Source organism: Larus michahellis, chromosome 1 (genome assembly GCF_964199755.1).
Source record: "Larus michahellis chromosome 1, bLarMic1.1, whole genome shotgun sequence".
Taxonomy (NCBI): Eukaryota; Metazoa; Chordata; class Aves; order Charadriiformes; family Laridae; genus Larus; species Larus michahellis.
In genome coordinates, this window is record NC_133896.1 from 91,432,732 (window position 1) to 91,459,887 (window position 27,156).

The 27,156-nt window shown below is 52.1% G+C and overlaps 3 protein-coding genes across 3 annotated transcripts; 2 read left to right on the forward strand and 1 right to left on the reverse strand.

Annotated features, from left to right (window-relative positions):
- Positions 1–409: 409 nt before the first annotated feature.
- LOC141745029 (solute carrier family 25 member 36-like) lies at positions 410–8,663 on the forward strand. Its single transcript, XM_074592093.1, has 7 exons — positions 410–622; positions 4,633–4,809; positions 5,278–5,355; positions 5,662–5,762; positions 6,376–6,442; positions 6,642–6,925; positions 7,025–8,663. Exons 1-7 carry the CDS (start codon positions 501–503, stop codon positions 7,222–7,224), a joined length of 1,029 nt encoding a protein of 342 aa, XP_074448194.1. The 5' UTR covers positions 410–500; the 3' UTR covers positions 7,225–8,663.
- On the reverse strand, positions 8,503–24,467 carry CLSTN3 (calsyntenin 3). Its single transcript, XM_074592081.1, has 18 exons — positions 24,175–24,467; positions 21,331–21,453; positions 20,169–20,364; positions 19,487–19,695; positions 19,039–19,188; positions 18,173–18,358; positions 17,437–17,706; positions 16,765–16,877; positions 16,521–16,683; positions 15,318–15,374; positions 14,370–14,527; positions 14,039–14,187; positions 13,340–13,566; positions 12,066–12,236; positions 11,320–11,465; positions 11,053–11,188; positions 9,327–9,544; positions 8,503–9,242 (listed from the first exon to the last, which is right to left on the reverse strand). The coding sequence occupies exons 1-18, from the start codon at positions 24,287–24,289 to the stop codon at positions 9,072–9,074; spliced, it is 2,958 nt and encodes a 985-aa protein (XP_074448182.1). The 5' UTR covers positions 24,290–24,467; the 3' UTR covers positions 8,503–9,071.
- Positions 24,468–24,783: 316 nt separating this feature from the next.
- Positions 24,784–26,998, forward strand: RBP5 (retinol binding protein 5). The gene is made up of 4 exons (XM_074592106.1): positions 24,784–25,407; positions 25,675–25,853; positions 26,331–26,432; positions 26,821–26,998. Exons 1-4 carry the CDS (start codon positions 25,335–25,337, stop codon positions 26,872–26,874), a joined length of 408 nt encoding a protein of 135 aa, XP_074448207.1. The 5' UTR covers positions 24,784–25,334; the 3' UTR covers positions 26,875–26,998.
- Positions 26,999–27,156: the final 158 nt, after the last annotated feature.

Genomic DNA, 27,156 nt, shown 5'->3' on the forward strand with positions numbered 1-27,156 from the left:
TCCCTGGAGACATTCAAGGCCAGGCTTGATAAGGCTCTGAGCAACCTGATCTAGTTGAAGGTGTCCCTGCTTACTGCAGGGGGGTTGGACTAGATGACCTTTAAAGGTCCCTTCCAACCCAACACGTTCTATGGTTCTATGATGAGTGGAAGCACCTGTGGTCCCACTGAGCGAAGGTGAGAGTCAGGAACGACCAGGCTCTGCCCTTGGACCCGTCACTTCCCCGTGGTCTGACCTCAAAGAAATTATTTTGCCGTCTTTTGCCTGGGTTCAGCCCAGGGAACGCACGGGGAGGGGGAGGAGGCACCCTCCCCGGGGCGCCACAGGCGAGGCCGCCGGGCCCCGGGACGCCGCGGGCAGGGCCCCGTGAGCGGCAGGGCCCCTTCCCCACGGATCCCTCCCGCCTTGCAGTGCCCGGGCCCGCCCCTCCCGCCGCCTCCGCCGCCGACGGGCGCGGCCCCGCGGCCCCTCGGGCGCCTCCTCCGTCCGGCCGGGAGCCAATGCGCGGGGCGGCGGGCGGGCCCGGCGGAGGCCCGCGGGGTGGCGGCGGCGGCGCGGGCGGAAGCGCAGAACACCGGGCCATGCCGGAGCACAGCACCCTGCTCCACCTGCTCGCCGGAGGGTGAGTGGCTCCCGTGCGGGGGCGGCCGGGGCCCACGGCCCGTCCCCTTCCTTTCCTCCGCGTCGGCCCGGGCCCTGCGGCGCCCTCTTCCCGGGGACCTCCGGGCTCTCGCCAGCTCCCGGGCCGGGGTCTCCCTCCGGCCGCCGCCCCGGCTCGTCCTGGCCGCGGCCCGCTCGCCCCCCAGGAGCGAGGCCTGGGGTGGTGGTGGCGGCGGCGGCGGCGGCCCGCAGCGCCGCTTCCCGCGGGCGGGCCTGCGGCCGCGCTTGACGCCGGGGACTGTGGGGCCGCGGGTCCGGCACCTGCTGGCCAAGAGGCGGGGGAGGGGAGGCCCTGCCTCGCCCCTCACCCGGGCTTTCGTTGCTGGGACGGGCCCTAATGTGGGGGAGTTGGTACAGCGCAGGCGGGGTGAATGTATGGCCCAGCGGGATGGGGAGAAGGGGGAGGCCTCCCTGGGAGTCCCCGGCGGGGGGGGCTTCGCCTGGGGTTTCATCCGGCCTGGAGCCTGCCGGGGATGGGGGTCGAGGGAAGGAGAGGGGGAATGTGAGGGGCCGCCAGGCCCCTTTCAGCGGGGCAAATGGTGGAGCATCCATGTCTTCGGGAGGGCGGCCAGGCCTCGGTCATCGCCTGGCTGGGATTCCTGCGTGGCCTTCTCTGGCTTTAAATAGTGCGGCTGGTGATCCTGGTGAGTCAGGCGCTGGGAGTGTGGGGTCCCAGCAGTGCCTGGGAATTCACTGCGTGCCCTTGAGCAGCTCCTTCTCATGCAGCGTTTCTTCCTCTCTTTAAGGAACATCTATCATTTAAGCCTCAAAGCAATGAGCTTCAAGTTTATAATGTCCTAAAGTAGAAGATACTGCCGGGCTTCGCTGAGTAACTGCAGAACTCCCTTGCCTTGACATCCACCTAATCCCTTTCCAGATTCCACCAGCCTGTCAGAGTCCCTGTGACAGTGTGGTCCACGGTATAGCATGTGCAATAAAACACGTCATTTAATTGCTCTTCTTCAGTAAATTTCCATTTTTCTGCCACTAATGCAGTTATTGTGTTATGTTGATCTTTACTTATATGTACTTGCCCTCTCTGTTCCCAGTGCTATTTTGTATGTTATTCTCTTTTATTAGCTTATCCTTTGAACTATATAGTCACTGCATCTTAGCTTTTCTTAATATATTTTTTTCCATATTTCTTGGCTTTCTTAAGCTTTTCCTCATCCTCATTTTCCGCTTTGTTTACTGAAAAGCTATGAGAGTTTGGCTGGTGACAGGAGTGTCGCTAGTGGGAGCTTTGTCGGTCTGTATCCTGTCCTCACCCATTAAGCGTTAATCTTTGAATTACAATTAATTAAAACCCAAGAGATGAATAAGTAGTTCAGGTTATTGCTGCAGTATATAGTTGATATTATTGTTTTACCAAATGAAACACATCTCATTGATGAAAGAACAGTTGTTCACTTTATCTTCTAGTGTGACGAGAACTGGGGACCATCAAATGAAACATAGCTCTTAACACAGTGTGCAGTGAAACTGTGGGTCTCCTGGCCACAGGATATTAGAGGGTAAAAGCTTTTTATGTGTCCAGAAAGCATTTTTAAAAGATTAATGAAGAAGAATGTGTTGAAGGCTGTTAAATGCAATGCAACATTTCTGGCTGAGGAAATTCCTGCGCTGAAAATAGCAGGAAGTTGGCAGAATGTTCTGGACATGGATATTTCTCCTATTCTTCCATAGGTGATATTTATTCACCTGTGTCCTAGGCAGAATCCTGGTTTAACTGCAGATTTGTCTGACCTAGCATCGCTATTCTTAAATTAAGATCTTCAAGCCATTTAAATTTTTGTCTAGCCCAAGTAGGGGCTAAAAAGTGAATTACCAGTAAACCTTGTCACCTCCGTGCGTGTTCTCATACCCTTTTCATATAATTGAAAAGAATGTTAATAGTGTTTTTTTGTATTTCAGTCAACTAATCCTCTTTTTCTGTCACCTCAAACTTTCCGGTTTTCCTTTTAAAATGTGAAAGCAAGATCTAGAGGCAAGTACTGTTTTCTAAGGTAGAATTACCTGCCTTCTTCAAATTAGCTTTTTTTGTCGCTGCTTTGCTCTGAGAGTACATGTTGTACTAGTTGTAAACTGCTGCTCTTCATCATATTTTGCAGGAATTGCTTTTGTTCCTGCTTTTAGAGTTAGGACTTCAGGGTTTTGGTTTTGTTAAACCGGTCTGTTTAAGCCCAGTGTAAGGACCCTTGGTTTCTGCTCAGTTCCATGTGTTTTTTCGTTATTTACCAGTTGTTGCAGCTTTGCTCAGTACTGCTGACAATCTTTGTTACCCTTGGATTTTACCAAGAGCGAAATGTTACCTCCTGTCTGTTGGTGGAAAAATTGAAAATTGTTAGGTCTAGTCTAGAAGCGATTTTCCTAGTCTCTTGCTGTTTCATTCTTTACTGACAACTGGTTTCAGGGCAGGGAAAGAGTGGGGCTGGTATTATTTTTTTTTTTTTTCTTCTTTGTGAGATTTTGTGGTCTGATTTTAATCCATTCAGCAACTAAGCTGTAGAAGAGTGCTAAGGCTCTAAGTGTGGTTTTGTGAGATGTCAAGCTCACTTTTTTGCAAAACTGAAGTATGTAACATCTTTGTAGTTGCTTTTGTGAATCCAGCTTTTGTTTGGTAACTTCCATTTAAAAAAAAAAAAACCAAAACATATATATAGCTTCCCCACCCCCTGCCCCAACATTGATTAGTACAAAGTCTCTTTTAATTAAGTCTGTAGTGATCTGATTCCATAATTCTCTTCTGGCATGAATCTCAAGTCATATAACCGTATAACCTTAGCAGCATAAATTATTACACGTACACCTTTTTTTTTTTTTTTTAAGTCCTGGTAGACATTTGAACTCTTCTAGGCTAGTATATTTCCCCAGTTCCCTGACATTTCTTAAGCATTTAAATCTGTAGGTATGAAGTCTCCTCAATCAGCTATTTTTAATACCCATGGCCATGAGGTTTTTTTATGCCTGCTGATTTTAAAATGTTTGTTCCAACTAGATTGGGTTCAATTTTGCCTTCATTTGCCCTGATATCTATCTGTCACTGATACCTTGTAGTTCTTTAGTTGTCTTTTCTTTCTTTGGACCGGAGTGACCTTTTTTTAAGCCTCCATCTCTTGTGAAACAAAGCAAGTTTGGCTGTAGCAGATAGGAACAACTGTTTGTTCATCAAAGCCTCTTGCATGGCTTTGCAAATTGATCTCTAAACAGTCTTTCGGGTACTGAGCATCCTCTAGAAGAACAGAGTTGTCGGTCAAAGGATCTGAAGGGGCAGAAGCTGAGAACCGAACATACTGGTTCTGACTCGCGCTTGGGTGGCAGAAAAGGAAAAAGGGGATACGTGTCCTTTCAGCGTGAGGTGTGATGGTTCATGAGTTCCAAAGATAGCTTCTGTCTGCTGGAGGTCATGGTCCTCTTTCATTAACCAAGTCAGGCTGGGGGTGGGCCTGTCTGTTGGCAGAAGATACAGATCTTGCTTGCAGGGCCTTGCAGATGTGAGGCAGAATGGGTTATGGGTTGAAGACACAGGCAGGCTGAGGGGTGGGGGAGGTTTTGTGCTGCTGCCCCTCTCTGAGCCAATGCCGCTGTGGGGAGGTGTGAGGCACGGTGCCGGGTGATCTCAGCAGAAGGCATTGCAGTGAGGTTGGGCAGCAGAAATGTTTGCTCTGGGAAATTCTGAATGCAAAGATCAGCAGCTTTGGGCTGAGGGACTGCTGAGTCCCTATGGACTTGGAACTGTTTGTCTCAAATACTGAGTGAGGTTTCGGAGTGAGGCTGCCAGGAGATGTCCCAAGCTAAGCCGTTATTACGTTAATCAATGTCAGAGCAGGAGGTCGTGTGTGACGTGGGCTGGGAGACCTAACCCCCTCTCCTAGAGGGGAGAGGTTGTGGATGAACAGGGTCAGAATTATTGCCCTGTTCCTACACAGGGGTCGTTCTTACATGTGCTGTTATGCCCTTGTTATCCCCTAGATGCGGTGGCACAGCTGGAGCCATCCTGACATGTCCCCTGGAAGTGGTGAAGACACGTCTACAGTCATCCCAACTGACACTGCGGCCTCTGTGCCTCTCAGAGATACAGCTGCCGGGGATGAGTGTGAGGCTGATGAACCCCAGCCCACCATCTCCTGGGGTGCTCAGGTTGCTGAGGTGGGTAGGATAGGGCAGTGTGCACGTTAGAACCAGGGAGGTGAAGGTTTGGCCATCGGGTGGAGGCCAGGGGAGGGCGGAGAGAGAGAGAGATGAAGATAGCATTTGAGCTGAGGCTCTGGAAACCAAGTATGGTAGGAAATTTCATCAGAGCACAGGTACATGTACTTCTCAGGTTGATCTGTGCTTTGAATTCTGAGTCTGCAAGGCAGCTTTTGGGACTGTAAGGAATTTCTCAGCTAGTGGTTTGATCAGACCCAGAGTGGTGGTGTCAGCAAGAATAGGAAGAAATGACTGAAGGAGAGAGGAGAAGTGGTTGGAGAGAAAATGAGAGTAGGGCAGAAAAAGGATAACACAGGATGTGAGGAGAGAATGCTACAGAAGTACTGAAGAACGAAGAAGGAGGAGGAACAGGAGAGCCCCCGTCTTAGTTATTCTGCTGATTTGTCTCTTTGTTTCCTTTTGTAGGGACATCCTTGAGAAGGAAGGCATGCGATCCCTGTTCCGAGGTCTGGGCCCAAACCTTGTTGGGGTTGCTCCTTCCCGGTGAGTACTGCTCCCTGAGGGTAGCTCATGCTGTACACACTGTGACAGCTATTGCTTCACATACTGAAAGCATCTGGGCCTTGTGCTCATTGTTCCACAGGACGCCTTCACACAGACGTTTTCTGGACCTTATGGTCATAGTTGTAAGATGAGATGATTGCTGTGGGCCTAGTATAAATAGTATCTGATGTTACATTAGACAAACCTGTGCTGGGAGTAAGAAAAGCTGGAGTGAGACACCACAGCAGTGCTGTATCTGCTCCTCATAGGAAAGCTGTAACCTCTTCTGTATTTCCTTCCAACCAGGGCTATATATTTTGCTGCCTATTCTGGTGTTAAGGAGAGGCTCAATGCTGTCCTCGTACCGGAGTCCAAGAAAGTACACATGCTATCAGCAGCCTGTGCAGGTGAGCCTCCTCTGTCTCCAGTCAGAGCCAAGGGGTCCTTCTGTCTGTAAGCGTAAATGGGTTTTATTCCTACCCCATTGCTGCTCCCATCAGTCCTGCTCTCTTCTGAAGTTTTCTTCCTCCACACCTGGAGCAGCGAATTCCTTGGGTAACCAAAACATTTTCTCGCTCTTCATTCTTCTTAGGCTCATCTCTTCAAGCCTCGGATCTAGTCTTTATCCCTTCCACTGCTATCAGGAAAAGAGGCAGTGAGTAATTTAGACCACTCACAGAATCATTTCTCTTGATATGTCCCAGTTCTCTAACAAAATCTGCCACTCTTGCAAGTTTATCCTGTTGTTTCCTGCCTCTTTGTAACACCAGGACCTGTAGTAGGGTTATGTTGGAGGCAGAGGAGCTAATTACCACCAGACAAAGGCTGGAATGAGGGAGGAGGAGAATCAAATAGTCTGCCCTAAATGTCTCTTCTCCCATGGGAGCTCAAGGTCATTCTCAAATTGCAAATGTCTGCAGCTTGCCAAGCAGAATTCAGAGAGCTGATAGATAAGCACCTCCTCACAAACTGTCAGTGTGATCCTAGTGCTCATGGCTGTCTTCCTCTTCTCTTCTCCAGGCGTTGCCTCTGCCACACTCACCAACCCTATCTGGTTAGTGAAAACCAGAATGCAGCTGGAAGCCAGGTAAGGCAGACTAGCAATACAGAACCAGTCCACGTCAAACCAGGACTGGTTTGGGGGTGGGGTTGGGTAGCGGTCTGTGACTCGCCATCAGAACATAGGTCTTCAGGCGTGCTAGGGAAGAGTCAACACAGTTGCGTTCACAGCAGCGTTTTAGGTCAGTGGAGCAGTATGCCATTCTAACCCTCCTTCCTCTTTACAGGGCGAAGGGAGAGATGGCCAGCAATGCTCTCCAGTGTGCCATGCATGTCTACCGCACTGAAGGCCTTCGTGGATTTTACCGTGGTATCACTGCCTCCTATGCTGGAGTGTCAGAGACCATCATACACTTCGTCATCTATGAATCACTGAAACAGCATCTGAGAAACAGCCATCCTTCCCTTTCCCCACCACTCACGCTTTCACCAAACGGCCATGATTTCTTTGGACTAATGGGAGCTGCTGCTGTCTCCAAAACATGTGCTTCCTGCATTGCATATCCACATGGTGAGTGGATCCACTCTCCTTGCTTCCGTTCCCCTCAATGGGAGATGCCATGCCTGTAGGATCAGTCTGCTGATATCACTTCCCTTTTTGTCGTTCCAGAGGTCATTCGGACACGGTTGCGAGAAGAAGGGTCACGATACCGCTCCTTTGTACAGACTCTGCAACTTGTGGTCCATGAAGAGGGACCCTTGGCTTTATACCGAGGGCTCCTGGCTCACTTGATCCGCCAGATCCCAAACACAGCTATCATGATGGCTACCTATGAACTTATCGTACATTTGGCCTCTTCTACCTTGTAAGCACGCTGTAGCACCTGGCTGAGGCTGCTGTAGAGACACAGAGACCTCATGGTCCTGAGACTTGGTCTTTTTCTGTGCTCTGAGAGGTGGTGCTTTTCATCACGTATGAGAACTGGGTCAGGCGTAGGATTCTCAGGATATAAGACTATTTTGTGCAAAACTTTTGGCTCCAATGTGCACAATGTAGCCTTTCTTCTTTCTGGAGACTTGAATTATTCTGGTGCTGCAAGATGTCAGGGCACTGGTTTGATATTGCCTGCTGTAAGCTCCCTGCATGAAACAAGGGCATGGAACTTACTGGAAAGGAGGCAAAGGAGAAAGCATAAAAGTATCTTAGACAGCCCCCGCATGTTCACTTCTTTTGGACCCAATAACAACCATGCATGGACACAGTTGCACACAAAGACAGGCTAGAGCTGAGACATCTGAGAGAACTGCAGCAGGCAGAGGTCTTGCGCTGAGAGCTTTCGTGCCCTCCAAGGTGCTCTTCCACTCTCACCTACTGTGCTGCCTTCCTGCCTCTAAGGAGGATTTCTCAACCTTGGCTACCAGCAAATGTCCTATTGCAGAATCTTCCTTTGGGTCCTTAATATGTTGCAGCCAGTGCCCTGAGACGCGTCAGGCAGCTGCAATTTTTGTCTTGCAGGGTCTGAATAATCAAAGTAGGTCAAGGGAAGCAGCACAACCTGCTATGAAGCACTACCCTAACAACTTATGCTATTGGGCTTATAGCCATGCTTTGCCAATATCTGTTGTGTCCATTCCCTCCATTCCCAACAGAAAGAGGACACCTCGTTCTCTCAGGCTGGAACCCCTGGTGGAAAAATATGCTCTTTTTTTGCTGGTAAAGAAAGTGGATCAGATGAAAAGATGTACCAAGCAGAGGATTTGGCCTGTTTCTATTGATAATACACTAAGTGTATGGGAAGAGCCTTATTTTTTTTCTGTAATCAAGAATTCAGTTTGCTGCATGTGTTACACTTGCCTGTGACAGGCTGCGATGCCTTCCGTTCCTTTGTGGGTTCCTAGCCCTGTGTTCAGGGGAAGGCTACATTGTGATTTCAAAGAGTATTTTGACTTTCAGAAAGGCAGGGGGGTAGCATCAGGGATGATGTGTTTTTTCGTGTTCCAACACATATGCTAAAAAATGTAACCCTTCCCCGACATAAGGCAGTAATTTCAGTAAATACATGCTCTGGACAATCTCCAGTTTCACATTAGAGGCTACACTGACTGTTTATTTCCCTGCTCATAGTGAAAAACTGCAGAAGCCCTGAATATTTTATTTGAAATCCATTTATTTTAAAATCCAGTTTGTTTCCTCATCCTTCTTACCTTCATTCATTTAGTTTAGGAGTATCGACAATTTTACAAAGCGACACAAGCTGCAGTGGTTTTTGTGTTGTGGTTTTTTTTTTTTTTTTTTTTTTTGCATGGAACGAGAATAAACCTCAAACGACAACATTGAAAAAATATACAATATATATATATAATATCTGGGGAGGGGTTGTGAGAGACCCCACTCTGAGCCCTATGGCTGGCTTCTCCTTTCAAATTTCTGCTCCCTCCGAGCCTCTCCTTCCTCATCATAGTTTGAACTGTGGCACTGTCGTGTGCAAGTGCCCTAACGCACGTTTCTAGAGAGCCAGATGGGGGAGTCAGTAATGTGGGGAATGTCCACAATGAGGATGGCAGAATATGAAGGAACATGGGAGGCAGAAATGACAGATGAGGGAGGAGCGCGTGTGTACATGGTGGGGGAAGGAAGAAGTTAAAAGTAAGACACCTCCTCCTTCCAGCCATATGTTTTTTGGGGGGGAATCCATTGGACTGGTGTTTTAAAGCTCCTAGTAGCAGTGAGGCCCGTCGCTTTTGCCGATGATGTGTCGGTCATCTATGTCATTGCTGTCCGGGGAGTCGGGTGTCTCCGAGTCGGTGCTGTCATCTTCGTCCTCCATGCCCTCACTAGCTCTGCCCTCGCCGCTCTCTGCTGCCCTCTCCTGGCAGCTCTGGTAGGACTGGGGATGTGAGACATGGGGTAAGGAGAAGGATCCGGCAACCCAGCTGCCCACCCAGCCCCAGCCCCTGTGGCTGCTCCTCACCTCCATGGGGTTGACTATGATGGTGAGGGCTGAGTCATCCCAGAACATGTCGCTCTCTTTGCCTCCGGTGCTTGTGTGTCCCCCTTCAGCAGCCCCAGGGACCTCTTGCCCTGCTCCCCGCCGGTGCAGGGAGTGGATGCGCAGGATGCCAAGGATCACCATGAGCACCAGGAAGCCCACGCACACCACAATGATGACTGTGGCAGCACTGGGGACCACTTTGGAGAAAGAAAATGAGAGGGCATGGTTGGAGTCTGTCACAGAAACATGCATTTCCAACCTGACCTGCAGGAACTGGGGTTCCTGGGCACAGCTTGGGTTTTTGGTCTAGGCAGGAACATGTCCTGACTCTTCTTGCTCCCCTGGGCACAGGCAGTCCCTGCCTCCAGCTGCTGTATCTTCGCTTGAGGCCTGCATGGTCTTTCAGGATGCCTAGGTCCAAGCGTCCTCTGATGTCAGCCCAGCTTGTAGAGTCTGCACATCTTTATCTACAGAAGTCACTAGAATATGTTGCATAGCACCCATTTGTCTCCCCCTCTTGGGAGGGAGAAACGTGTGCTGGGGAGAGCCTCTAAGGGCACAAGGATGATTTTCAGAGGGTGTGATTTCTGTGCAAGCAGCAAAGAAGGAAGCCAAAAGAAGTGTGCTTTTGCACATGTGGCAAAGGGGAGGGCTATGATGGCCTTCTGATTAGTACCATGGCCAAAGCCTGGCTTGTCCACAGGAGAAAACTTGAAGTTCACCTAAGACCCTTAGCCCAACTCCCAGGCCTTTGTTGTAGGCCTGTAGGCTGCGCCTTGACTTCCCAGATAACCCACTTCCCTGCAAAATCTATCCAGGCCCTCCATGGATTTGTTCTGAGCGGTTCTGTACAGCAGGAACAACTCTTCCTTTTCTGCTGCGATGGGGCAGAGCTGGGGACGGGAGTGGCGAAGGCTGGTTTTTGGTGCTCTACTAGCACATATATAGGCTGTCCCCCCAGCTGCAGGACTGGACCAGCTTGGGATCAGCTGCTGCAGGAAGCTGTGGCAAAAGCTAGCACCAAAGATGCTTTCCATGTTCCCTACAACAGGGGGCCAAAACCAACACAGGGTCCTCTCTAACAGTCTTAGAGCTTTCACAGCCTAGGAGGAGCCAACTGGACTGCGGCCATGCTTGTGGCACGGGGCTGCCAGCACAAACCAACAAATCCAAACTCTAGTCTAGCTTTCAGGCTTCTCTCTCCTCTGTTTTCGGGGCAAGAATCGTCCTCTTGGCTGTGTGGCGCCATCTCCTACATTTTTCTGCCTTGCTGACCACCACCTAGTCCCATCTCTTCATTTAGAGCAGTGGCAGTCTTGATTCTCTTGTTTCTCTCCTGCTGTTGAAGTTTCTTTCTGACTTTACATTATCCAAGCCTGCATGGCACCTTTGCAAGGTGAACAAATGAAATCATACCAGCTTACGGTTGTTCTTTTTAGACCTTCTCAGGTATAGCTTTCAGACTGTTTCCACATCAAGAAAACAACACACCAAGAGGAGGATTGTTGCACCAAGCTCTAAACTACAGTTTGATACAGACTGCAGTCCATTTGCTAATGACAAGTGGGACAGGACAGTATAGCGAGATCTCAGTAACAGGGGTATAGGGAGCCTGAAAGGAATCCTCTGCCATAGGTTCTACCAGGATATCGGAAAATCAGCATCCTGACCTAAAGGAATAAACCCAAAAGATAGTGTTACGTACTTGGGTTGTTACGAGTGCTTGCCAAACTGTGCCCAGATAGCTCTGGAGGTAAATGATGGCCTCGATGCATGAACTGCTGAGAACTCAGAATATGGTTAGGATGAGCAGCTCGGTTCATGTTGTGGAGGACATTCACCTGCAGAAAGACCGGAGTGAGAGAGACTCGGCCCTGTGTTCACGGCACATTCTACCTTGTGTGCATTCCCATCCACCATGTCCTCTCCACGCATGCACAAGCACCGATACGTGCATGAATCAATCTTGTACCTCAACAGTAAACTCATTGCTGGAGTAGCGTCCATTCATCTCAGTGCAGGACAGATGAAACTTCCTTTCATAAAGAGCAGCGCCATGGTTGATGTGGTATGAGACCTGGCGTAGTATTTCCTCGTAAACCGCAATACTCTCCACGCCTGAAATGAGAGAATTGGGGTGGGGTGAGGAAGCTCCTGCTGCAAAGTCATCTGGCATCATAACCCTGCAGTAACTAGGAGCTATAGAGGAATCCAAGGCAAAGCTGGGTTCATTAATTTTAGGAAGGGAGCAGAGATGGAGTTGGCTCCAAAAGACCTGATGGAATCCCTGGTTGCATTGGTAAAACAAGTGGAAGGGAAGGAACGATGAAGAGCATCAGCCTTGTTAAGTTCTGGAGAGTACAACAGTGTTGTACCAGTCCACAGCCTGTGGGATGTGCTGTCCCCCCAGTCATGTCACGCAAAATGCTGCTGACACCTGAGAACACCAAACGCCAAGGAGTTAAGTCAAGAGGAGCAATACAAGCCTGGGTGAGAGCTCAGACACTATGCCCTACTATTGTGTGCTGGAGGAGGAGCCATCTGCCTAAGGAAATGGCCCGGGACTTCCAAAACCCAGGAGTCAACAAATGGTTACATCTCAGAGCCTCACAATGTACACCAACACATCTCTAACATGGGGTTAAGCGCTTCTCCCAGCGATGCCTGACAGGCAGTGAGAGGCGTAATTAGACAGCTGTGGCCAAGGAGAAGACGTACCTGTGATGGTCAGGTAGGCAGAGGTGTTGACAAGCTCCAGGCCCCGCTGCTGCAGCAGTGCCCCGTCCAGGAGCAGATACTCCCTCTCTGGGTCCAAGTCATCTCCTACCAATGAGATCTCGCAGCCATCCAGGTTGTGCACAATCTCATCTGACATTCGTGTGTCTGTCACTGAGATGTAAACGGAAAGAAGACAGGGCCAGAAAGCCAGACAGCCATCAGTGAAGGCAGGAGTTACTCAGGGTGGTACCCACTTAAAAGTGCTCACATCATACATGACTTCTCTTTCTCTGGTTAGCACTGACCTTGAGTAAAATCACTGTCAGTCTAATTACTTGCTGGAGGAGTCCCCCTGCTTCTAATGACATTATTTATGCACATAATAAACTCACTTTATTTTGGAACAACATATTATTATCAGACTGGTTCGTGATAACACATCTTGGCTGTAAGGACCCTATTGACAATGACAATGTGCAAATTAGGAACAACTCTTATCACACGTTCCCAGACCCTGAGTGCTTTTGAAAACTTTTCCCGTCTCAGGACTGCTGGTTACCGTGGTTGAGATCTTATCTTCTTTAAAATGGCAACCACGTTCAGTGACTAACTGCTGTCAGTGGGGCTGAGACCAACCTGCTCTAAGTCAAGAAACTCATCGCCGTATGAGAAAAGGCAAAGCTGCTAAACAAAAATCTATGAGCAAAAAATCCCATTACCAGAAGAGATACGAAAGAAGCGAAAGGACGTGTAGAGCACAGAGTGCAGAGAAACAACCTGAGGATGACGGAGAGAAATTAAGGGACAAGATATTATAGGGTGTGAGGAAACCAACTGGGGAATTCACGGGTATTAAGTGATGCAGGAAGAGATGGAAGGGGGCGAGAAATAAGAAAAGCAGGAGAGAAGGAAGCAGGAGTAGGCTGAGTAAGGGCAGGAGCGGAGAGGGTAACAGGCAGGACATCCATCTAGTAAAGGGAAATGTAAGTAAAAAAATGTAGGTAAAATGTAAAAGGCATTAGGAATGAGCAGCCTGGGAAAGGAGGAGGAGAGAGTGAGGCAAAGGAACTGTGTGGATAGAAAAAGTACTGGGAGGAGCAGAAAGGGATAAGAACCGATTAGCCTACATATTGACAGACAATGTGCCTTGCTTCTAAATTTGTAAACTCTCTCCTATTTTGGTTGTAATGAGGGGCTGTACTTCCTCTGCAGGACAGCGACTCTTGTAAGTCTTTCCAGTTTGTCTCTTACACCTCGCCCTGTGCTCCACTCACCGGTACCATGCCAGTTCTCATCCTTCTTGGCCTCCACCTGGTGAGAAATAGAGCAGGTGATCTGGAGGTTGGGGAACAGGGGGACCCCATCGGGACCCTCAAAGTCTGACGCAGGATGAGCAAAGTGGGCATTGCCACTCAACAGGATCTGGGGGGCATCAGGCTGTAGCACCACAACGTAACCTTCCACATCAGGAATGGAGACACAGGACTCTTCACTGAAGCACCTGAAGGAGAGACGTAGAAAGCATCAGTTGGCCCAAGCTTCCACCAGCAACATTGTACAAGAACACCTCCTGCCCATTACTGCCAGCGAAGGGAATATCCTTCTTCTGGTAGTCTTCCTAAAGCTGCCCTGTAGCCTGCTGTGCAAGACAGAGAGGTGTGGTACGGATAACATCACTGGGTTTCAGGTGACTTGGTCACATCCACACACCACAGAGAAAATTAAAACGAGCCCACATGCCTGGAACACCATGAGTGAAGGTAGAAGTTCTGCTGCCTGCATAGACCCCAGGACCCAGTATTACAGTATCCAATTGGATATTGGATACTTTAATATTGATTTTCACGAAGACTTTTACCCGTTTCGAGACCATCAATTAGAATTAAAATACAAGGTGAGGGAGTGTAATTTTATTCAGAAGAGAGGTAACCCTCTTGCTGAAGTCAGCCGCAGGTACTGCTTTGTCCACTCACTTGACAGTAGTGGTGAGTCTGAGTGGCCGGACTCCAGGGGTAGCAAAGCGCAGTGAATTCATGTAAGCCACGTGCTGGATTGCGTGGTTGAAGGTTTCCACATCGTCACCCTCCAAGGTGAGCAGGGACTGAGAAGGGTTCACATGAACCTACAGGTGGAAGAGAAGAAAATACTCAGGGTTCCTTGGCAAATGCCAAGAATCCAGGCTGAGAGAGACACAAAGGAGAAAGGCGGGTCATTGTCTGAGGTGGGGGAGCAGGCAAAGTCCTGGGAAGCGAGGTTGGGGAGGAGAGTGGAGGAGACCCATGCAAGCTGGGCAGATGGGCATACCTTCATCCCTTTGCCCAGACTGTCGAAGTCACTGTAATCAAGCCCCTCACGGCAGGCATACAGGCATTCAATAACCTCCCGGCTCTCCAAGCTACCAGGGCGCACAGTGAAGCCAGCCAAGTAACCATGGAAGTAGTGGTGTATCGACAGAGGATCTCCTGAGGGAAACATGGGAGGTGGAGGGTGTGAGAGACATGGCGAGGAAGAGAGCAAAACCAACAAAGGCAACAGTGTGAGGGACATACAGATGTTAAGGGAGGTAAGAGAGAGACAGAGGGGTGCATGGGGCATGGAAAAGCCAGGACAACAAAAGCAACAGTGTGAGGGACGTATAGATGTTAAGGGGGGCTAGAGAGAGACAGAGGGGTGCACAGGACATGGAAAAGCAAAGACAACAAGAAGACGGGGGGATGCTGAAGTAAGGAGATGACAATTTTTTGAATTCCAGATGCGGGGAAGCAAGAAAAACAGACCAACAGAAAGACTAGGGCAGTGAACGGTGGGTAGGGTAGGGAAGCTTCTGCCAGACTGCTGAATGCCAGATGGAAACAATTTCTTGTCCCCTTCTCACTCTGCTTCCTGTGAGGGCTTTTAAAAGAAACTATACGTTCCATAGATAGTTAGGGATGAGGTGACATCTCCTGATGTCTCTAATGGCTATTGTGTTCTTCAGAGACCAACTTTAATGATCAGGCATGAGGACTCGTTTCTCCACATGAAAAGCATACCACATCTCTCAAAGCAGGCTGTAGTCCTCCTATCAGCCTTTTCATGCTCCACAGATATCAAGGTATCAAGGACCAATCCGCCAAATAAGGGGTTTCCTCCCAAGATGGTGGGAGGTGGCAGGACAGGATTGGGGGAGCTGTATGAGGAAGGCACCATGCAAGAAGTGATAGTCATGCACGGTGAAGAGAGGAAGAGAACCGTCTTCTTTCTTTCCCCTACCCTGCAGAGTATCAGTGTAGCTCTCGTTTCCTTTGATTTTCTCTTTGTTTTTCTCCTCTGCAAAAGAAGAACATTCAGACGAGCAATAAGGCATTGGAAGAGGGTAATTACAGGGTCAGGCAAGTTATCTATACAAGTGTATTGGCCAGTCCAAAAGAACAGCTCTGGAGTCCCGTGCCAAGCAGTGCACCCTTCAGCCCTAGAGACAGCACATCACAGATGAAAGAGCGCAGAGTCCCTCTCACGAAGGGATGGTGAGACTGTAGGATGAGTAACTGATACAAGGAAGAAAGTACAGGGTGGGTTTTTTTCCTCCTTTCCCAATGATATCTGTTTGGGGAACTAATTGATTCCCATTTATGGAACACGGTCCTAGCCATTTTCGCAACAAGCCATGTTCTCAACATCCCTTTGAAACTCAGACGGTTCCAGGAGGGTATCACAAGCTGATTAATATTTGTTGGTTGCAAAAGGCCCATTGAGAGCACAGAGCTATGGGAAGATCCCTGACCTGGGAGAAGCAGTACTACAGTATGGAAATCTTTGATAAAAGATTAAAAAAAATAAAGATAAAATCTTTTTATCTTGCTAGAAATTTCTGCGGGAGTGAAGGCAAGCAGCGGGCAAGTTCCTTTAGTTCTGTCCTGCTTCAGTCTTGCAGAAGAACTGAAAGGCTTGGGATACACAGCCTTACATCTCCACAGAACGGGTTTTAATCTGGTAGTGGCTTAACTATGTTCCTAACCCGATCTTTGTCCTCCAACCCAATTCCTCTACAGAATGATTTGTGACTTCTTCATATAGAGCCTCCAGACACAGAAATCCCCATCAATACAACCAGCAGCACAAATAGTACTGCCTGTTTTCTGGTGAAAAGCTTTGATAGAAAGGCCCACGCCTGAATGAGGTACAGAGTTTCAACTCCCCTCTGCCTGAAAGCTGGTTATCCGTCGCACGTTGTACTGCTGTTGTCCATGAAGCTGCCATTGACACTTGTCCCTGAGCTATTATTAGTGTGGCCTGCTGGCTCCGTCCGTAAGGAAGGAAGAAGCCACACTGGCTTTGGTGCCGAGGAAGCACTATGACTGCAATGTGGTTTGCATCATTTAGTATTGGGTGGTGTTTCTTTCACCTCGTCTGTCTCTCCCTCCACTCCCTTGTTCCCCATACGGGAAGAGCCTGGTTCAGGGAGTGGGCACTCACCGGTCCAGCAGGCTCCAATCATGAGCGCGGGCTCCTGCCGTGGGGGATGAATGAGGCCATTGTCATGGATGAGGGCAGGGTCATAAGAGACGCCATCCACGTAGAGCGTGACAGTGGGGAACTCCAGGTTGAGGGCATAATGGTGCCATTCATCATCACAGACCTACGGCAGACAGCAGAGGAAGGGATCAGCAGAGGGCAGAAGGAGAAGGGACATGGGGAAGAGGCAAAACTGCTTCCTCACCTGCTCAAGCTTCCAGAGGAATTTCACAGGCCTTGCACTTTCCAGCAACGGCCAGTAGAGGAAAGCAATCCGGCAGCCGTGCACAGCCAGGGAGTAATGCGAGTAGCCATCCTCTGCCAGGGGCAAGCGCAGGGAGTTACATCTCACACCTCACAGCAGTCTCACTAGCCACAGCCCAGAGGCACGCGCTAGCCTGCACGAATGGCACTCAGCACCGCGGGCTCCCCGTGGGCTTGACTGCTGCTCCCAGAAAAAGCAACACCTGAAGAAGCTGTGTTCCTAAGGATGGACCCCTGCCCAGGTCCCACTCTGGAACACTAGGGATTTCCCCCTGCAGGGACAATCACGAGGGGTAACGGTTTTAAACTGAAAGAGGGAAGATTTAGATTGGATATTAGGAAGAAATTCTTTACTGTGAGGGTGGTGAGGCACTGGAACAGGTTGCCCAGAGAAGCTGTGGATGCCCCATCCCTGGAAGTGTTCAAGGCCAGGCTGGATGGGGCTTTGAGCAGCCTGGTCTAGTGGGAGGTGTCCCTACCCATGGCAGGGGGGTTGGAACTGGATGATCTTTAAGGTCCCTTCCAGCCCAAACCATTCCATGATTCTATGCTCCCTTCTAACAACTTAGAGGCAGTGAGTACAAGTGTCGCCACCCCAGGAAAAGCGTCTCACCGCTCTGCACCGTACTGCAGATCACCGTCTCCTCTTCCCGCCTGCCTTTGCCAGGCACCACGGCATGCTTCATCCATACAGACAGGGTGAAGTGGTCGCTCAGCCCCTCATGGGCGTTTGGCCCATTCATCACAGGCACCTGGGCAGCCTGGCTGCCATTGAACCAGTAGATGAGGCTGCTGTCCTGGCTGTAGTGCACCGAGAGCCGCGCGGTCCAGTTCGCCGTGGGGCCAGGCACCGGCAGCAAGTCAATCTCTCCTGAGGCAGCACCTACCGAGAAGGGAGGGAGTTCAGGAATGTCAGCATGGGAGAATAAGGAGCCTGAGAACCAGGGAACAGATGAAGAGGATGCTAGAGGGCTCGTTGTAAAGTCCAAGAGCAGAGGGAGAGGAGGAGTTGCCTATAGGCCTTCTCCTATCTGGGGAAAGATGGTGACTTTTCCATCTGTGCTGAGGGAAGTCCCACGGACTCTGCGTACTGGGGCAATGCACAGAAACCTCTGGCTTCCCAGCAAGGAAAGCACGGGGAGCCCTGTGTAAATATGGTGCCCGCTGCCCCTCAACGCAGCATGTGAGTTAGGTGTCCTCCCAGCCCTGCTGACCACAGCAGATGTGAGGAACATGTCCCCCAGCGCCTCCGCTGTGTGAGGCACAGAGCTACCACTGCGAAGCCCTCCAGGGGAAGGGGCAGGGTGCTGTGCCACAGCTGCCCCCAGCCCAGGAAAGAAGCGATTCACCACAGAGTTTGCGTAGTGACTTCTCGGAGTAGTTATCCCGGTCACAGCCCTTGGCCACGTGGTTTGTCTGCAGCTCCACCGTGGCCTGGATGTTCCACAGGGGCTCATCACAGGTCTCCAGGTGAATGCTGGGGAAGAGCGCGAGGCTGCCTGCTCCCGGGGTGTACTCAATCCTCTTGTTCCAGCCTAATGAAGAAGAGTGCAAGACATGGGTTAGGTCCTGCCAAGGACCCAAGGCCAGACCATTTGGCACACACGCAAGCGACATCTATAGACTAGCCCAGAAACAGAGATTTTTTGGCCCTTTCCATGTGGAAAAGACAGCTTTATGCAGCTGGCATCAGTGCAAGGGAAGATTTCCTAGAAGCACAGGGTCCAAATTCTCATCTTGTACAGCTAGTACCAGTGTAGCATCACTCCTTGGATTGTCAACCTCTCTCATTGGGCAAAGCAGATATTTAGCTGTGTTGATCCCCTAGTTCTATTGACTAAGGTGAACCCATAGACATACACCACCTCTAGGAAAGCCAAATACCCTCAAGACGAGCAGCCCTGAAAACAATCTACATTGAATACAGTCTATGAGCCGAGTCAAATACAGAGTAGCTCACAGTAATCCAAGGAATGATTCTCCAAAGTTAGAATTTAGAATTGAATTGAATAGAAATTAGAATTGCCTTTCTGTGGCTTTGCAACAGACTTTGGTGTCTGCTGCACCCCCTTAGATGGGACTGATGGGTTGGTGCCGGAACTGAACCATGGTTCAGTGTATACACAAATTTATATGTGTGAATACAAACATTTGCAATGAGTAGTAGCTCCGCAAAAGCAAAGAGAAGACGTAACTGTGTTTGGAGGTTTCATACCCTGCCAGCTGGGCTTGCAGGTGGGTTTCACCTGGATTTCCACTTCAGCATCATCAGAAGCCCGCTTCTTTCCACAGTCATAGGCTGTCACCGTGAATTTGTAGAGACGATCTCCACTGTACTGCAGCTTCTCCGTGTTCTCAATGTTCCCTGGTTAGCAAAACAACGGGATCAAGGGAGAGGAAGGACGGTCTCCTCAAAGATGTCCCTTCTAGAAATCACTCTCGTTTTTGATCAACTACAAAAACATCCAAAAAGGGGCTGAGTCCCCCTTCCAGTACAACTCTGTAACAAGCTACGGCATCCCACAAAATGGCTGCTGCGTCTCAGCAGCAGGAGAGATAGATCAGCAGTGCTAGAAAGTTCATGTAGCAAATGGGACTGGGCAGAGAGGGAGAAAAGCAGGAAAGGGGGAGTGACGTGCTCACGGTTAGGTGCAGATTCTTACCATCATTGTCAATGAGAAAGGGAATATTGGGGGTCAGGATCTCGTAGTAACAGATCTGGCTGTACTGTGGCGAGCAGTCTCCATCAATGGCCTCCACACGCAAGATGCGGTCGTACAGCTTTCCCTCAGTCACTGCCACACGATACAACTTTTCCACAAAGACGGGAGCAAACTCATTCACGTCGTTTACTCGAACGTGCACCGTGGCCCTGATGCGGAGGACATCAATAAGAATGGATCGGCTGATTCGGAGCCACACACCACCTACATTTCAGTGTAAGTCACCCCCCTAAAGTGCACCGGTCTGATTTCCAGCCGTCAAAAAACAAGGACAAGGAAAGAGACCTGCAATGCTGGCACACAGGGGCGTGGACAATGTATTTCCCACCCCGGGGAAAGAGCAAAAGGAATGATAATGTAATCTGGACCTCCTGCCTATGTGCAGGAACATAAACCACCACTCTTAGACACAACTGTCAAGCAGCCCTCATTTCTACTGTATTCACTCATGTGACTCAGTCAGTGAACATTTCTCTTTGGATTTTATTAACGTGTTGAGTTATAGTATCAAGGCTTGAGAAAAACACTCCTGGCTAAAGGAAGCATTCCCACAGCAATTTTCATTTGTGTTTCTGTGACAGATCACATATTGCAACATGCAGCAATGACTGCATGGACTTACTTGTGTGATTTCTTGGTATTTGCTCCATCAGGTCCCTCTCCACAGTCATAAGCCTGGATGGTGAATGTGTGCTCCTTATGTGCTTCACAATCCACTGGCTCCTTGGCCCGGATCAGCCCCTCACCTGTGGCTTTGTCCAGGATTACAGCTTCAAAAGGCACCCCTGCCCCATGGATCCTGAAGCCACAGATTTCACCTGGTACCCACAAAGGCAGAGAGGAAGGGGAGAAAGAGAAGGACTGAGGAGAGCACATTACGCCCCTTTGCCTCCCTCTCCCATATCTTCTTCCTTTCTAACTTACACTCTCCTTTCTCCCTCATTATCACCTCTCATTTCAAGCAATTTTTGGTTCCCTAGGAGTTCCTCCAGCCTTCTCTTACAGCCATTAACGGTGCAGATTGCCCTCTACTGGAGACTACTCCCACGGCAAGAAGGAGTCTTGACCAACGTCAAGAAAGATTAGAGGTTACAAGGCTCGAGCTGGATTTACTAGTGCTGCACAGCCACCGGACTGAGGGAGCACCTGCTTTCTCCTCTGCATCCCTCAGGGAGGCAAAACAGGGCATATACCGCAGATAGGCAGAGCATGAAGATCCATGATGTCTCATCCACCCACATATGCAGGATGTGCACAGTACCACAGGGAACCGCAGATAGGGTCACCTAAATCCTAAAGTTCAGCTCACAAGGGGCGACTCCTCCTCTCCCGAAGCTGAGGGAGGATGCACGAGGAAGCTCCAGGCGCAGCCTAAGCAAGCACCAGGAATACAACCCTCCTAAAGCCTCCTCTGTAGTTTCAGGGATTTGTGCTTACTGCGAGGGGCTGCAGCGCTGCCAACGAAGTGTGCCCTACCAGCCCTCTCCAGCGCTCACAGACACAGAGCCACGCATGTGATCTTTGGAAATAGCAGAACTGCGTCAAAAAGTAGCTGGCTCCACCCTCGGTTTCTCTCCCTAAGGCAACCGCTCACGGCATCCTAAATCAAGCAGTGCCCAAATTGCCTCCAAACTTCACTGGAGACCTCCTCCAGAACAAGGTCCGGAGGTGATCATTTCCTGGAGAGAGCTGGAATCCAGCACGGGGAGGAACGTCACCCTGTCTCTGCCCCTTCACAAGTCTCTCCCTGCCTCCCACCCTTCCGAGAGCTGTCGCCCACCTACCTGCATAGCGCAGTGGAGCATCTTTGTCCAGTGCAAATAGCGGCGGGTTGAGCAGGACCGTGTTGTCGTTCTCCATGACGATGCCCTGATACTCAGCTTCAATCCAGGGTTTGTGCTTGTTTGCTGAGGAGGATTTGGGGTAAGGGATGGAGGACAGGAATGTATTAGCCGCCAGTGACAGAGCCAGGAGGAAAAGCGCAGAATATCATCCAGTGGCAGGTAACAACCACCCCTCCCCACCTTCTTCTCTGGAAATAGAGAAGTCTAAAATAGGCTGGGAGGAAGAAGTTCTCTTTCTTCAGTGCTGCTCTAGGTAGCTCTTGGGAGACCTCATCAGAAACAATGTGTTCCTTCTGGCCTCCTCATTCCTATTTTATTAGAAATATGTGGAGAGGCATCTGGGTGCCCAGGAAAGCCGGAGTGCTTACAAAAAATGAAATTAAGAGGTAGGAGTAGCCTGATTCTGGAGACAGATTCCAAATGGTAAATCCTCTAGCTCGCTGAAGCCATAATTAAAGGATCCAGGATACGTCTTCCCCTGGGGTGTCCCCAGGGGACAAGTCTTGCGTGCAGCCATTATCACTTAGGCCTCTCATCCTCTGGACTAAGGCCCAGGATCTACACACACGTACCCAGGTACACGTTCAGCCAGCCATCCTGCGCATACAACAACCTACTCTGAGAGTCCCTCGCTCCTTCCTTCCCCACTCCATGGCGAGCACCATATTCCCTTGGCCCCTCCTTGCTAATCCCGTTGGCTGGAGCCCAGCCAGGCTTGGCATGGAGGCAGCAGCCAGCAGGAGGCTCTGAAAAATGTCACAGGCCCAGAAATAGCAAATTAATCTTTATCGCACAGGCTCCGGGGCAGGGAAAAGGGAGAAATAAAGGGGTGAGGGGGGGTGGCGGTGGGGGAGGGAAGGGGAGGGGAGAGGAGGAGAGAGAGAAGAAAAATCATTACAAATTAAAACCCCCTCCCCCATGCCCACTCCCTGCCAAATGGGCCTCAGAGATTATATTACATGGCCTAGTTACAACCCCCATTCCCAGATAATCCCCCACTCTCCCACCCCCCCACCCCCTGGAGACCAAGATTTATTACAACCCAGCAATACTTTGAGCACGGCATGGCTCAGAGCTGGTGGGGAGCAGCATCCAGAGCCCTTCCCCTCAAGGGCACTACTTCCAAGACGTGAATTCATCCTCTGCAGCACAATATCCTCCAAAACCATCACCGGCATGGCGTGACGTGTGGACTCAAAAGGGACGGTACCCCTTTACAACCCAGCGCTTGTGCAAATCGGGGCTAGGGGATGCCGCCGGAGGCGGGCGGTGGGCCAGCAGACAAGGGGACTGGTCAGAACGGGGACGCGCCAGCAGGGCAGAGCGGGCAGACCCAGCCTGGCGTAGCAGCGAAGAGCGTGGGTTGGCATTTCTCCCTCACCGTATTGATTAAGATTATAAAGCATTGCGTAGGAAATCCAGTGAAACATCCATCCTGCTCGGCATGCAGGTGGAATCCTCTCTTGTGTGCAAGTGCCCACGTTTCACCCCACCCCTCCATTGCCCCCACCAGGTTCTACCCTGTGGCGGCTCTAGTCCATGTGCCACACCACCGAGGTGGGAATCCACAGCTACAAACGGCAGATATGCCCTGTTGCTGGGGTAACAAGCTGGTGGTAGAGAGATAAATCCTTTGCTGCATCCACCTGCAACTTGGGAATCACCAATCTGATTTCTTGGGAAATGAGTTCCTGTTCAGAAAAACATTTGGGGAATATTTTTAGGATACAGGCTCCAAGAAATCTCCCACAAATCTAAAATAATTTGCCAAAGGTGGGGAGACATTTCAGAGTGTAAATTCACACAGGAGAGAGAAAAGCCAGAGCGTAAGGGGCCCTGCCTCGCCACTGGGCCCCTTGGCACCGGAGCAGCACAAATAAATGCCCCTGCCAATGTCAGCATTGCACCCACCCTGTAGCCCGACCTCCTCAAAGCACAGAAAGCACCCCAAGGTGTCACATTCCCTGATGACCCCCGAGCCCCTTGCATGTTTTCAGATACTCCCACCCTGTCAGATTATTGACGCACTGACTCCCCTGGGGTGAATTTCTCACGCCTGTGTCTACAGCCACAGATCTAGAAACCTACATCTTTCTCCATCGCTCTTACGTGTTCAAAGAACATCTGCATGCAGATCGTTACAGCTGTAGCTTTAGGGATTATTTTTTTTTTTTACATATTTAGCATATAAAATACTGTTGTATATAAGCGACCTGCAAGGTTAAAACATAAATGTACAATAATTCCTATTGACAGATTGTAGATGGAGGAACTAGAATTGGAACACGGAGATAGGGGATGTGTTTTGGAGACCACCAGGGGTCTGTGGAGAAGCAGCAACACATTCTCCCTCGGCATGCTAAGGAAGGGGAGAAAAGCTACATCCACGCAGCAATAACTGAAACAAAAGCAAGACAAGTGGGTGGAAAAGGGGAAAACGCGAGGGGAACGCCAAAAGGAGAGGAAAGAATGGAGAAAAACGCGGCGGCAGGAGACAGATGGAGAAAGTAGAGAGGAGGGCATGCGATGAAGGCGCCCGAAGGGGCAAACCAAGCCGGAGCCGCCGGAGGACGGCGGAGATCCCCCGACACAAACGTGCCGGGCGACGGGGCCGGGCGGCGCGGATCCGCACGGACACGGCGGGAGCGGATGGATGAGCCGCCGCCAACGCGCCCCATCAAGCCCCGCCGCGGGGGGCGGCCGCAGGCTGCCAGCGGGGCGTCCCGCCGCACCCCCGGCCCCGCCGCCGCCGGGGGACCGTGCCCGCCGCGCTCCGCCGCTCACCTTTGTTGGAGGCGCCGCCGGGCAGCGCGGCGCAGAGGCAGAGGAGAGGGAGGAGGACGGCGGCGGCGGCGGTGCGGGGCCGAGGGTCGCCCATCACGGCGGCGGCGGGTCCCATCCCGCACGGGGCTACCGGACAGCGGCGGGGGCGGCCGTGCCGTGCCCTGCCCAGCCCAGCCCAGCCCGGCCCTGCCCGGCCCGGCCCGGCCCACGCCCTCGCTCCCGCGGCGGCGTCGGCGGCGCGCAGGGACGGCGCGGTACCTCCGCGCTCCCCGCTCCGCTCCACGCCCGGCCCCGCCCCGACACTGCAGCATGACGTCACGGGCGCGAGGAGTAGGGGGGGGGGTCGGCAGCCAATGCGCGGGGCCGCCGCGCCAGGTGCTGCGGGGCGGGGGGGGGGCGGGCGGTGCGGTGCTGCGCGGTCCTACGCGATGCGGGGGAACCGCTGTTTTTTCCCCTTCTCGCTGCAACCCGGGCAGGGCACGGAGAGGGGCGAGGGCTGGCGGGGGGACTTCAAAGCCGGCCCCCGGTGCTTCGCCGCGGGAAGCATCCTGGCAGCCTGCGGGAGGAGCGGGAAGGGGAGGCGGGGTTGTGGGGGGGGGGAAGATCGGCGGGATGGGGGGTGTCGGGGAGAGGGGCTGCGGAGCGCAGCCGGAGCCCCCCCGCCCAATCCGTCCCGCGGGGTCGGCAGGGCGGAGCTGCCAGCCTGCCGCCCCGTCCCCTCGACGGGGCGGGGGGAGCGTGGGCCGGGGCACCGCTCTGAGGAAGCTCGCAGCCACGGGCGTCAGGGTGTGAGAAAGGGCCGGCGGGGGGTGTGGGGGGTGTGGCGGGGGGTGTTTCTTGCCGCTGGTCGGCAGCCAAGGGTTTAAGAGAGGCAGCCGCCGAGGAGGGCGGAGGGTGAGGAGGCGACCTGCCGCTCCCACGTCCTCCCCATCCGAGGCGGAGATGCTGGAAGCAGGGGCAGTCCCGGCCTTTTCCGCGCCCCCCAGCGCGGGGACTCTTACTGCAGCGGGGAGCCCGGCAGCCGGGCAGCCCCGCAGACCTCCCCGCACCGCGGGAGAGGCACCGGCCCGCCCGGCCAGCCAGATCGGCTCCAGCTGCCTGCCTGTCCCGCTCCTCGCCTTCTCTCCTCCTCGCCGTCGGCCCCCTCCCTCCGCCCCGGGATGCCTCCCAACCTCACCGGCTATTACCGCTTCGTCTCCCAGGAGAACATGGACAATTACCTGCGCGCTTTAGGTAACTCCATCCCCCTCATCCGGCTCCTTCCTCCCCTTCTGCTCCCTTCTGTCTCCAAAAATGTCAGAAAACGGGAAGGGGATGAAGGGGTTTGGGAACCTTCTGGTCCTTCTGCCTGCGACCATCACTTTTGCACTGTGATGGGAGCGGGGGAGGACATATGGTGGCTGGGGCTCTCTGGCTAAAAGAGTGGAGGAGTTCTGTGGGGATGCTGCTAGACGAGGGGCCCACGTCGTCCACAGATCTCCCCTCCCTCTCATCCTCCAGATATCAATGTGGTCCTGCGAAAAGTGGTTTGCCTCCTGAAACCTGACAAAGAGATCATCCACACGGGAGATCACATGGTCATCCGCACGATCACCTCCCTGCGGGACTACGTTATGGATTTTGACCTGGGAGTCCAGTTTGAGGAAGACCTGGGACCCGTGGATGGACGCAAATGCCAGGTGAGAAGCCCCAAGCAGTGCAGTCTGACAAGCGGGCTGGGGTGCACTACAAGTTCAGGGACTTGCTCAGCTTTTGATTCACAAACCAGTTGAGAGCCCATCCCAGAGCTGGCATGCCCCTGCAGGTCCGGGAATAAGTGGTTCTATGAGTAAATCACTCACAGCAAAGGGGATGAGCACCATACAGCCAGAAACCCAGTACTTTGGGACCCAGAGGGTACTATCCTCTGGAGCAAAGCTCTGGAAAGACAGAACGTCATCCCACTTGGCAGTCCTCTGTTGCACTTGGAAGCCAGGGGGTCATTCACCTTCCACAAAGGACATCAGTCCCAAGAAGACACCAAAGAGGCACCAGATCGGGGACTGCATTTGAAAACGTGTCTGAGAGGAACAGTCAGCGCTGTTGCTGGAAACCTGTATTGCCAGGACCCGCTTGTCTTGGTACCATGTCTTCCCCTCTCCTCCGTTTTTTTTCAGACAACTGTCTCCTGGGAGGGGGATCAGCTGGTGTGTGAGCAGCTGGGAGAGAAGAGGAACCGAGGCTGGAGGCACTGGCTGGAGGGGGACCAGCTGCATCTGGTGAGGCGGGGTCCTGCGCAGCTTGCTAAATCCCAATCACAGTGGGTGGGGGGATGCACACACACACAGCGCGGGTGCTGCGGGCTCCGAGCCAGCCCTGGGGCTTCCTTCCAGCTCCTCTCAAGACTTCAGCCCCGGCTCCTCGGGGGGCAGCCACCGCTTCGCACAAACATCCGCCTCCAGGGTTTAAAAGTTAACGCAGCTCAGCCAAAGGCAATGTCCCTTCCCTGCCCTGCAGCCTGACCCGCCGGGGCTCTGGGAGGGTCGGGAAGGGCGTGCAGCAGCATGGGGCCTGCCAGGCTCCAGCGGGAGGGCAGGCAGGGCTGGCGGAGGGAGAGAAGGAGGGGATCCGGCCTAAACTCATCTTTTGTCCCCTTCCTTTGCCCAGCGCATGACGGCTGAAGACGAGGTCTGTGTCCAGGTTTTCCAGAAAGTGAAGTGAGCGCTCCCCGGGGGGAAGCTGGGGGGGGGGGAGGATGCCCGGACGGGACCCTCGCTCCCGAGTGCAAACGCCCCCCGGATTAAAAAAAAAAAAAAAAAAGAAACAAGACCCGAGCGATCCGACATCCTTCGCACTGTAGCAGCGTCTTTTTTTCTGTTTCCCCTCTCGCCGGGCATCGGTCGGGCCGGTCCCTCCCGCGGCCGGGGGTGACGGCGGGGCCGGGCTGGCGGGGAGCGGGGAGGCGGGGAGAGGAGGCGGCCCGGGGGGGCCGGGGTAGGGGAG

Coding starts and splice junctions, on each gene's coding strand:
- LOC141745029 (XM_074592093.1), top strand. CDS start 501: ATGCGCGGGGCGGCGGGCGGGCCCGGCGGAGGCCCGCGGGGTGGCGGC. Junction 4,810..5,277: donor GGGGTGCTCAGGTTGCTGAG/GTGGGTAGGATA, acceptor TTCCTTTTGTAG/GGACATCCTTGAGAAGGAAG. Junction 6,443..6,641: donor AGAATGCAGCTGGAAGCCAG/GTAAGGCAGACT, acceptor TCCTCTTTACAG/GGCGAAGGGAGAGATGGCCA.
- CLSTN3 (XM_074592081.1), bottom strand. CDS start 24,289: ATGGGACCCGCCGCCGCCGTGATGGGCGACCCTCGGCCCCGCACCGCC. Junction 16,878..17,436: donor CTGCAGTACGGTGCAGAGCG/GTGAGACGCTTT, acceptor TGCCCCTGGCAG/AGGATGGCTACTCGCATTAC. Junction 15,375..16,520: donor GATTGGAGCCTGCTGGACCG/GTGAGTGCCCAC, acceptor CTTCTTTTGCAG/AGGAGAAAAACAAAGAGAAA.
- RBP5 (XM_074592106.1), top strand. CDS start 25,335: ATGCCTCCCAACCTCACCGGCTATTACCGCTTCGTCTCCCAGGAGAAC. Junction 25,854..26,330: donor TGGATGGACGCAAATGCCAG/GTGAGAAGCCCC, acceptor GTTTTTTTTCAG/ACAACTGTCTCCTGGGAGGG. Junction 26,433..26,820: donor AGGGGGACCAGCTGCATCTG/GTGAGGCGGGGT, acceptor TCCTTTGCCCAG/CGCATGACGGCTGAAGACGA.